Source organism: Rhyacophila brunnea, unplaced genomic scaffold, assembly GCF_057557595.1.
Source record: "Rhyacophila brunnea isolate RB1 unplaced genomic scaffold, BYU_Rbru_1.0 scaffold_15, whole genome shotgun sequence".
NCBI classification, from domain to species: domain Eukaryota; kingdom Metazoa; phylum Arthropoda; class Insecta; order Trichoptera; family Rhyacophilidae; genus Rhyacophila; species Rhyacophila brunnea.
The window spans coordinates 9,261,936-9,273,838 of NW_028232806.1; the positions used below are offsets into that span (position 1 = coordinate 9,261,936).

An 11,903-nucleotide genomic window follows, 5' to 3' on the forward strand; every position below is an offset into this window, starting at 1 on the left:
GTGCTTGAGGTTGGTGGTGTGGCATCATACACTTTAGGTGACCTTAGCGGTTCTGATGATTTTGGCAGATTTTGCTAACTGACACTATTCATTTTCGGCTCAAAATGTGTTATGGGATGGGAGCATCTCTGTCTGATAACATTTTAAATACCAAGTAAAACAACATTGCACACTTATGGACGACTTACTGTGGTCAGCTGACGTGTGCTTACATGATGTGATCGCGTAATGTGTTTCTAAAATTACAATCTTTGTAATACCTACATAATTATATTGAAAATTTGTTTTAGGTGTGATTGTCCATCAGAATCCAGAGACATGTGGTCGGAACAGACGAATCGAGCTGGTCGTAATTGTCTGACCTGTCCATCTTCCCATTGCAATAACAGAGGCGTCTGCTCATATCGAATGAGCCAACCAGTATGCGCGTAAGTAGAAACTCTAATAACTTCATTATTATTCAGATGATCTTACAAATTATATTAGTTTATCCTATTTTGAGTTATATTATTATCATTTACAATACAATATTTTGATGGCAGTTCCATAACATTTTTTGTGATATAGGTATGTTAAAATAAATATTCTATAATATGTTGGTACTCTGGCAACTATTGTTTTATTCACCATAGTGAATACTGCACGACTGCATTGGTAAAGGGCTGTTGCGCGCCAAATCGGTGACCGGGTTTTTTTTTCCAGGACAGAATGCGTTCCGACATTTCTTCAGATAGTTATCATGAATATTATGTTACACACTACTTTGAATCACACGAATATAGAAAATTATGTCATTGTTATTTAAAACTTGGACAAAAAACATAAATGTGATATTCATAAACTAGACGTAAAATGCGGAAGAAGCGATTAGTCAGTCCAATTTCGAACTGAAAATGTATTGCCTGTTTTACTTAGCGTGGTGAAATTCGGCCTGACTCGGCATTGCTATCATAAATTATATAATGATAAAATATGCCATAAACAATAATAAGTTGTAATTTTGTTTCAATGTCAACATGGAATACTAAGAAATAATTTCTTTTTCTTTAATTACAGATGTACCGGGGCATATTATGGATCTCAATGTGAAGTTGATGGAGAAGTGGTGGGAGTAGCAGTGGGCGCTAGTTTAGCAGCCTTATTAGTCATCTTGCTCACTCTCGCGTGTCTCGTCATGTGGAGGTACCCACATAATATGATTACTCAAATACGTATCAATGTTCTCGACTTTTCAATCTTATTTTCCCGAATATAGTTTGTTCAGGGGCTTCATTGTATATTATAAAACTTGGAATTGAATCATTCCTTTTCAATTTATATTTCAGTTAATTAGGTACTTACTTTGTTTTAATATTGGCTACCCGTTATTCATAAAATCATAACAATATCTGTTTGAAATGATGTATTTTAACATGTAATTATATTTTTGTAGCCGTCGATGGTCTCGAGAGCAAAAAACAGCAGCTGGGATGGGTTCTCCTGTCTTTGGATATATGACGGGAGGTGTGAAAGCACCCAATATGGGACAACCCCCGTATCAGGTAACAAAACATTATTTTTATTAAATTAATACCTATTGGTTTTGCAGACCACATCAACAAAAAATAACCTTGCTTGCAATCTTTATTGATACAGGAATTTAACAGGTTTCGAGATTTCGGAAAAATTAAATATTCATCTCTGTGGTCACCATCTGTCTTTTATTGGGTAGTACGACTAATTGGTGGCCTTTTAATTAATTTTATTCTGAAAAACCCAGTTACAGTACTCTCTCAGTAATCCGCCACTCCAAAAACCAGGCAAGTCGTCCAATTAGTGAAAGCGACGGATTATAGTGCATACATACAAAATATGGTAAAAATTAAAAGAGGTTTGAGAAATTTCTACTAGCAAATTACGGTTTTATTTATAATTGAACTGGTGATTTCGAAAACCCCATAACTGACAGAAATCAAATTTTTCAGGAGAGATAAAAAACCGTGTATTTTTTTTGTTTAGTGACGTACGTTAAAAAAAACTCATCGAAAGCTGTAGAAAATAAGGAGCATTTGAGTTCTAAAATAAATATGAAATTTTATCTAATTTAATGGCAAAATCTGTTTTAATTTCTTGTAATTGTGTTGTTTTCGAAATGAACATGTGGAATACCGTTATAATTAATAATTAATTTCAATTTAAAAAAATATTTGATATAGATTATGCAAATTTAGTATTTCAGATAATAAGTTTATCAAAAAAATCAATCAATTGTCATTTTCAGTTTCTATGGTTTCCCACTAGAAAATTGTTTCATAAAAAGGGATATATTTTTCAGGAATATACTGCCAAAGTTTTTTTAAGTCATTTAATTTTTGTTGTACTGGATCTTTCTATGAGACAAGAATACTCTTATGGAGTATTGATCCTATCTTAACGCCGGATTAAGCGTTTTGCAGTACCGAAATCCCTATCACAGGGAAGAAATGAATGACCCCGCATTGGTACAACATTAACAATACTTTGAAATCTTTTGTGTCAGTCAAAGTAAGAAAAAATCAAAACCACAGTCTGAAAAAATGTACAGCTCTGTAATTTGCGAGAGTACAAATCGATCTATGTAGTCCATCAAAAATGTGCACACTTCATTGGGCCCTTTTTTGCTAGTCCTTCATGGTAGAAATACAATCCTGCCTTATTTGACTTAAGGTTGTGTATAAAAAAAGAGTTTACCCATAGCTGGCGATAATCAAAAAAATCATGCACAGGAATATTCGAAAGTGAAAGATTTTGCATAATATAGTCGATGTACGGTTGCTAAGGATAATCCATGCGAAAACAACATAACTACTTACTGGATTTATGTTGTTTTCGAACTTCCTTGAAACTTTGACTTGAAATAAAATTGTGTTGCATATTCACAATTGAGTTGTTTTCGAAGAGAATGATAGGTCTACCCCCTCAATAAACAATAATCCGCAATAAAAGCATTTTGCCATTTTGTGTCAGTTATGGGGTTTTCGAAATGACCAGTTCAATTAAAATCAAGTAGGTATTAACTAAAATATTAAACAGTAAATCACTTGACACAACGAGTTGTTCAGTGAGACAGATATTCTTGAATGGCTTAGGATTCCTGGTTTTCCCTATGACCAAAAGCTTTATTTATTTTGTGATGAGATCCTTGGGCACTTTCCTCCTTGGTACCTACCAGTGTTGCCATATTTTAAAAGTGGAATTATAGTACAGAGCCTCCAAAATTATAGTATTTGGAGATAAAATATAGTACGCGTTGTCATCTGTTGAAAATGAAAATTTTCCCAATTTTTCATAGTCAGCTCGTTTTTATTAGGAAAAATATTTCGCCGCGGGCCGCAGGTTCCCAAATTTTCATGGTCGGCTCGTTTTTTTTAGGAAAAATATTTCGTCGCGGGCCGCAGGTTCCCAAATTTTCACGGTCGGCTTGTTTTTTTAAGGAAAAATATTTCGTCGCGGGCCGCGGGTTCCCGATTTTTCGTGGTCAGCTTGTTTTTTTTGGGAAAAATATTTCGCCGCGGGCCGCAGATTTCCAAATTTTCTAAGACCACTCGATTGCGAAATGGCAAATGCAGAATTATAGTACTTTTATATAAAATTATAGTACGATTTTCAAAATTATAGTATTTTGGGCGTACTATACCTATTTTATATCGTACATAGTACGCGGACCAAAATTATAGTACAAATACTATAATTATAGTACGGTTGGCAACACTGGTACCTACATTACTTTCTTCGCGATGACTGTACGTTTTACGAAGGAGACGTTTCCAAAATAAACCTGTCTCATCTGCGTTGTAGGTATACTTGTACGCGGCGGACTACTGAATTTGACAATCGAATACTGACGAATTATAGAGCTTGATTTTGTGCTTTCAATTGTAAACATAACGGCGGATTATAGTAGTTGTCGAATAATCGAGCGGCGGATTACTGACAGTGTACTGTATGCGTATTTGGATCTTTTTTTGGGGCCGGAAAAACTGATTGTATTGAGGAAAAATAGAAGAAAAAGCTAAAAAAAACACCTCAAATTACATTCTGGACGAGAAGTAGTTTGGAGATGCTATTTTTTTCTCGCCAGAGTTTTCATTTTGGGTGGAAAAGCTGATCATACTGAAGAAAATTTATTTAATATAAAAAAGAAGTTGTGTAATGTACTTACATAGGTACCTATATTAATTAGATATTATATTATTATATATTAATAATTTGTGTGCAGCCTAAAATCTACACTCAATATGGTCCAGCGAAATCAAAAGATTCGACATTTATGTACATATGATATATAAAATTAAATTCCACTGGTTAGTTTATTATTTTTGAGAGCTATTTTGATTGTACCTACCTAATTAAATTTACTTTACCATTTTGACAATAATTAGTAGTGCCCTTGAGATTTGAAAAGAACCTGGATTATTTCCTAAGAAAATTATAATGAAAAATGTTTTTTTCCATAAAATAATTTTCAATAAAGATTAAATTTAATATTCTGCAAGTTTATATTCTGCAAGTGTAAATACGTGTTAGGGAGGCTATTTTTATTAGATCACTTGTTTTATCATACTGGCAGTATAATTATTTTTGTACACAAGCAACACTTTACAGTACTGCCAAAAGTGCCAAACGCCATGCGCAGAGTTTGACGCTTGTGTAAAAATTCGTGTTTTACGCGTTTTTATCCGCGATTATCGTACCCAGTTTGAATAAACTTTATTAGTTTGATTAGCCTCATACAATGAAGAGAAGACAGCCTATAAACGCCCAGAATGGGAAGAAGTTCAAACAAAACAATCAAAAACTGCGAGGATTTCGGCCTTACGGCACGCCCGCCATGATGGATTTTCATGGTCCTTTTCCCGCCATACATCCGAGGCATCGTTTTCCTCCAGTTATTCCACCGATGCCGCCGGTTTTCCGAGGAAGAATGGGGCCTCCGCCCATGCCGATCATGCGGTTCCCATTAATGGCGCCCCCACGTCGTCCCATGAGACCGCAACCCCCGATGATGCGACCTCCAATGCCAATGTTTATGAATCCGATGCCCCCTCGCGCAATGTGGCGCCCGCCGTTCGTCGGCCCTCGCGACCAGTTCCCACCTCCCGGACTTCGTATATTTAACCGTGAACCACCGAAATCATTCCATAACAACGGCACATCGCAGAGAAAACGGTCCAAAAAGCGCGCTATAAAGCCGAACTTGACCGGAGATGTGTCCGGTGATTCTTCGCAGGATAGCTGCTTGAATGACATGAACCAGCCGTGGGTAAATGATGTAATACGTGCGGAGAATGTTAAGAAGCAAATGCTAAATAAGGCCGCCCGAAATTCTCATTCTCAAGAGGACTGGGCTGTTTTTAAAACGCAGAGGGACAAATGTCACGGTATGGTGCGAGATGCCCGTACTAAATATATGTCAGACAATCCGAGTGCGGTGGCAGTTTCAGATTTTAAAATTAATCCCGGCACGAACAGTGGGAAGCGGACGGATTTTACGGAGGACACGGTATTATAGGTAATTTAAACATTACGCATCAACTATTCTATCTATGAAAATGAGTTCATGAACGATTGAATGTTCTACTTTCTTTAGTAGATATTATACTCGTGTAGACCGTGGATCTTCGTGTCATAATAACCAACTTTAAAGCGTCAATGACATTGAGCTACTTTACAAGCTACAGGCCAGCGAATTTACAATCTGCTTGTAAACTCACCCAGTGTCATCATCGAACTAGCTAACGAACAGATTGTAAAAAATCTACCGAGGAAAGTTGAAAGCCGGGCTACTTTACACACTACTCGCTGGCCTGTGGGCCGATCTGCTTCTGCGCAATAGTGGCGAACCTGCCGGTAAAAAAACGAACTACTCAATACGTACTGTCAAATAATACCAAAAATGACGGTTGCAACTCGCTAGCTTGTTGGTTTCTGAGCGAGTGGAAAGTTTTGTGTCATCACGATCGTACTATTTCAATTCCATTTTCAATTTATTTATTTCACATACTGTGTCAGTATCATAGACAGAAGTCATCTATAGCCTTGAACACTATAAGTTCTAGAATCTCGGCATGTAGAAAAAGATTAAATTTGTGTATTATAATATTAGCGTATGAATACCTAGCCATATATCAAAGTGTCAAACAACACTATTACAAAAGTGCAACTTTACAGGAGAGCCAAAAATCGTTATTTTAGATTCTTGTAACTCAACTAGGGAAATGTTTATTTAAAACCTAATGTTAATATTTTATAATTTATTGTGTATTGTACATTTATCTTGCTTATTATGATGTTAAAATTTATAGGGATAGTTTTAAAAAAATATGAAAACAAGGGTAACTTATGTAGTTAGCGTTAAACTTTACTGACGATTTAATAAGAAATTAGAAAAGATTGACATAACGTTGTTTGACTATCATGTAGCCGTAAATGTAAAATAACGTTATCTCAAAAAAAAAAAAAACACTTTTGTAGATAACGTTGTCTGACTTTAAGCACTCGATATTACATTTTTGGTTATGTAATTAGGGAAAGGTACGGGTTGTCAAATCGAAACATAGGCTTTTTTCACGTTTATTTCCACAGTAAGTAACCTTACATCATTTAGTTATGTCAGGAATTAAAATTGATACAGAGCAAATGTGGCATGTAACTGTGTGTACATTGCCTAGGAACAGATTATTTTTCCACGTTCACGTAACAAACTACCTATGAGCACGCCACGATCCATCCAAATTTTTTGCATAAGGCACGAGCACCTCAACCCGGTAGACATAATATCAGGAATCACGTCACCAACATTACTTGGCACCATCCCATGCTCGTGACGTATGTGCTTTGCAAGACAAAGTGTTATCTGCCCATCCACTCTGGCAGCGAAATCATTTGTATTTGCCACAAAAACCGACCAAGTGGGAATGCGCCAACTTTGTCAGCATGCGTTCGCTGATCTACACTTGCGTGCACGCCGAGAATGGAGAAGTGGATGTTAGCCACTACTCCATATTATTAGGTCCATTCTCGTGGTCCGACATAAGTATATTGAAAAACATGTGACTTTTGTCGGACCCGGGATTCGAACCTAAGACCACAACTGCATAAGCTAACATGTTACCGATCAACCTTCGTGATGGAAAATTATTTCCTTTATATTATGATACTGTGAGAGAATCTCATTCTCTTTATACATAGGTACTTGGTTTTACAGATGGAACGAACATTCCGTGCATAGACATTCACTGTCCCTCGGCCCAAACACTAATGTTATAAACAGTTAAACAACGTCACAAGGAGTCTATCCATAGCTATATCAAAGCCTATCTATATTTAATATGCAGTATAACACCTATTTTAGGTTTTTTAAGGGACTGAAAAAAAAAATCTAAATGGTGGGAATATGTAAAGGGGGGGGGGGTATTGAAAAAAAGAACATTTAAATTTTATGTTTCTAAAAAAATAACGTTTTATTAAAAAACAACATTCAATTAAAATTTTTATTGAAAATATTTTTATTTTTTATTTAAAAAATCATGTAGGTATATTAGTTTGTTGCATTTTTGTTTTTTTGTTATGTAATTCTCTTTCAAGACTATATAAACATTTAAAAGTGTCATCTTCACCAATCACTTTGTTATGCGCCGAACTCGCGCCAATCACAGCGTCGCTCGCCGACCAATCACTGTGCGCCGTTCTGAAGACACGGAGTTTTCCCTCCAAACACCTTACGCCGTTCGAATGTCACGACCCAATCATTGTCAAGCGCGCGTAGCTCGCATATTTTGAATATTGCCGACGTAAATCGCGGGAAAGAAAAACGTAAATGCTGGTATTAAATGTACTGAAATACATCGAGACTGAAAAAATTACACGGAATTGCCGGGAAACCGTGAATTCCGGGCATGTAAAAATGAGGTTATACTGTAATTTATATTATCATTTGTAAAATGGAATATGCGGGAGTTTTGGCCTGTTCCATGATAAGAAAAAAAAAATTGTGAATGGCTTCACTGGGTTTCATGTACGACTTTTCATTTAAGTATCTATATTAAAATGAATTGTTTGTCTTGCTTCAGGTTTCATTGGAGGAGAGGATGCGGTGGGCCCAGTTAGCTGACGTGATGGCTCAAGCGAACCATTACGCGGTAAGTTGGATTGCAACTTTTCAACATTATTCTAATGCCTAATAGTCTTTTGTGACTGACAATAAATTATTTATGGGAGATTTCAACAAAGGATAACATAAGTTAATACTCTTTCAAATTTCCTTTGTTAAAATTTTTTTATGTTGTAATAATTGATAATTATGATTAAATTCTTTAATTGTGTTAAGTTTGAAATTATAATCTTCGGCATTTAAATTGAAATTGACTTTGGATAAATTTACGTGACACGTTTTCATGGCATAAGAACCTTTGTTTGCCAATTTTTAACAAAATCAATTATACACTAAAAATCAGCATTCTGTACATACGGCATAATTAAAATCTTATTTTCATCGTAACGTGACAGTTTTGAACTTTTGCTCCCTGTCCTACAGAAATATTTTCACGTTATTAAATGTGGACAGTGTATAAGATTTGCAAATACTTGGCAATCTCTTGTTAGTAGAGCGTCATCTGAACATAAGTCTAATGTGTGAATTAAAATTTGGTTCCAGCAGCCTGAGCCAGCTTCGGGTCACCCGGGTGCTCGACCTCCCTCCGCTATGTACGCGGCGTACCCCACTCTACCTATGTCCGGAACACTGCCACCTGTCCCAATGCCCAGGTAAATTCCACTCGTTGACTTTATACCGAAGAATGGAGCCATTTAATGTTATGAATTACTATGTACATGTTACATTATGTCAGTGGTTTCTAATCAGTTCTGCAAGCATTTTCAAAAGTTTTCAATAAATAGTGGACATTGAAATCTTGAAACACGTCAAATGCATAGTTGTTGGGAAATTTCTGCGTGGTTAGTAATAATTGTATTGGTAACTTATTTGGTCACAAGTCACACTTTCTCAACTCCTAGTGCTTGCAAGTCTCTTTGAAGGCCATAAATACACTATCGTGGTCTAAATTAATATGTTGATACTATTTCCAGATTGGGCCTTCACATGGGAGGTTCCACTATGCATCTGAATGCGCAGTCTGGCAACATGAACAGCGGGAACACGTTGGCCTCCCGGGCCAACACTCTTGCTGGAATGGGACACGCGTTCGCTGGACTTGGTAAGGCTCTGCCCACTTCTCCATTCGGGTTTTACTATATTAGTAGAGGTGCAATAATTAAGAAGTGTTTTTTATTATTTAAAAATACTGATATAAAAATGATTGATGTTATAATATTATGTCTTATATTTTCATTTTAAACATAATGGTATTAGCTGCCATCAATGTGATTAATTTGGGGCAAGGACAGTTGTTATAATCAGACTAAAGAATTCTTCTTTCTTCTTTTCACCATGTCTTATCCCAATATGATCATATGGGCCTCCGCAGGGTCTTTATTCACTCATAATATAATTTAACTGCATAACTGTTAGTAGAGGTGAATTTAATCTTTAAGACGGTCAATAACACCAACATAATATTTGTTATCCGATAGAATTTGCTTTATATGGCTATCCACTGGCTGATATAAATAGTCAGTATTATCAGTTATTTTAATTAAATTTTATTGTATATACATAATCTTTTAGTTTACTATTATTTTTGAGCACAAAAAGCTACACAAAACCGTCTAAATTTGTACTGAGTCTACATGTAGGGATCGTAAATATCAATATTTATTTCGAGTATGTATTTAGGCTGGATCCAAATATTTATTGTAGCAATTGGGATTTTTTGCATGGGCAATACTTTTCCGTATGGTAACACTTTTCATCTGATCCCGAGTATCATAATTTTGCTTCTTTTTTATTTGGCATTGAGGTATAGCTAAATTATTAATTACATATAAGAAAAAACACTTGTTTACAATAAAATGACACTGAGTTTTGAAAGAAGCATGTCATTTACAACATGTATGAATCCTTTGTTGGAACATTTTTGTAATACATGACTATTGTCAAGTCAAATAAAAATAATTTATTAGTTTTTAAATTCAATCTAAAGTCATGCAAAAGATACAGGAAGGGTGTACTGCCATATAAAATTTTTAGAAATACTTGGTGTATCGAATAATTGAAGAATCGAATTAAAGAATTGGAAAGAAAGTTTCGTTTAATTTCCTTATCTGAAATATGGGTAAGGATTTGTGATTAGTTAAGGAGTTCGTTGGAAACTTTAACAGACCAGTAATATTAATATTTGTAATGTTTTGATAGGTATGAACGCACACCATGGGAATGCAGATTCTACAAGTTCGGAGTCTGACAGCCACGCCCAAGACAGAGCGGATTTATTGGGAAGCCGAGGTTTCCACGTCCCCAGACCCAAGTCCAGGTCGAACGCTACTAATAGTATAGCTGTGAGTCAATAATTAATACGCTTTCTACTTATTAATCAAAACAAAACTTATCCAATATTAAAGGTTTATCCTGAGTGCTAGAAAAATAAATCAGTTCAATGTAATGTTTCAATGGGGCACTATATCTGTGACTTCAGTTACTTTACGATATTTTTCATTAGTAGAATTTGAAGCTTTAATTAATTTCTCCTTGTGAATCGAGAAAAAAACTGCAATGGTAAAACTTAACCTTCAAATATGTATGTACTATCATCTTGATATTTTCAAATTTTGCTCTTAAACATACAGCTATGTACGCAGTGGACAAACAGATGTATAAACGAATGCAAAAAAGTGTAATTATTTATTTATTAAGTTTGTTCTTTTTTTTACAGAATCAATCCGGAATCTACTATGATGTTGACTACGAAAATGCCCCCGATCCTATTTATGGGACAAAAGTAATCCCGTTGTCTACGTACACAATGAACCGACAAAACTTCTACAGACAATAGAGGAACTCTTCACAGGAAACCAGTTTTTACAGTAGTACCAACTTTCCAAAAACTATTTTTAAACCTTTGAATTACTTCATTTTGTATACAAAGCAAAGTAGTAGCCTGCCAGGATTGCGGCGAGTTATATAGAAATAAAATTTTGACTTTCTGTGGCACCACCGTTTAAAAAAAAAAAAAATTCGTAGGGACTGCGGATACAAGCATGTAACGTGTATTTTAAATAAATTTTATGACAATGTGTGATGATCTTTATTTATTATGGATGTCTCAGTATAACTTTGCCCCATTTGGTATGATTTTTTGATGTATTTTCCTGAGACTCAGGTTATCTTCGTGTGCTGTCTTCTTGCTTATTTCAATGTATTGATGATGGCATTCACAACGATAACCGAAGAGAATATAAGACTTTTGTTACGGTGAATTTTTAAATACTGGTGCTTTCACTTCTACATTATTGTTCAATGGCCGATTCATGTTGACACATCTATAATGAATAAATTTATCTCATGGTCAAAGATTTATTATTGTTTGGATCAACCAGTGTTTTTGACAAAAAAAAATGTTCATGCTTATTTGCATAGCAGTGAAAAAAGTTTAAATTAAATGGTTGTTTTAATTAGTGTATTTATTAGAATATTTAACCCAATTAGTAAGGGTAAGTCAGTAATTTTTTTGAAAACTGATTGTATTTTATTTGTTCGTATTGTGAATGTGTAAAAATATAATTTCTATTCAATACGTGTTTGACTTAGGGGGCATTTCTCAGTCAGAGGATTAACAATAAAATAATACATACAATATAGTACTTTTGAATAAAATATGTAATTTTGTTTTTAAAAATCTAAGATCAAATTTCAAGAATTTCTTATAACTAATGTAGAGAATTTGTTAGATTTTATGTAAGTTATTTTTATGCATAATTACTGTACATAT

At 34.9% G+C, this 11,903-nt stretch overlaps 1 protein-coding gene across 2 annotated transcripts in view; it reads left to right on the forward strand.

Moving 5' to 3' along the window:
- The window catches only part of pwn (calcium-binding EGF-like domain-containing protein pawn), a 75,258-nt gene extending 63,702 nt beyond the window's left edge, over nucleotides 1-11,556 (forward strand). The window contains exons 14-21 of one of the 2 annotated variants that reach the window (XM_085942689.1): nucleotides 291-428; nucleotides 1,057-1,182; nucleotides 1,433-1,541; nucleotides 8,091-8,159; nucleotides 8,675-8,784; nucleotides 9,106-9,233; nucleotides 10,331-10,473; nucleotides 10,848-11,556. In XM_085942689.1, the coding sequence (XP_085798815.1) occupies nucleotides 291-428; nucleotides 1,057-1,182; nucleotides 1,433-1,541; nucleotides 8,091-8,159; nucleotides 8,675-8,784; nucleotides 9,106-9,233; nucleotides 10,331-10,473; nucleotides 10,848-10,967 (943 nt within the window). In that variant the 3' untranslated portion in view covers nucleotides 10,968-11,556. The remainder of the gene's footprint in view (nucleotides 1-290; nucleotides 429-1,056; nucleotides 1,183-1,432; nucleotides 1,542-8,090; nucleotides 8,160-8,674; nucleotides 8,785-9,105; nucleotides 9,234-10,330; nucleotides 10,474-10,847) is intronic. The other variant, XM_085942690.1, reaches the window with a different exon arrangement.
- The last annotated feature ends 347 nt before the right edge of the window (nucleotides 11,557-11,903 follow it).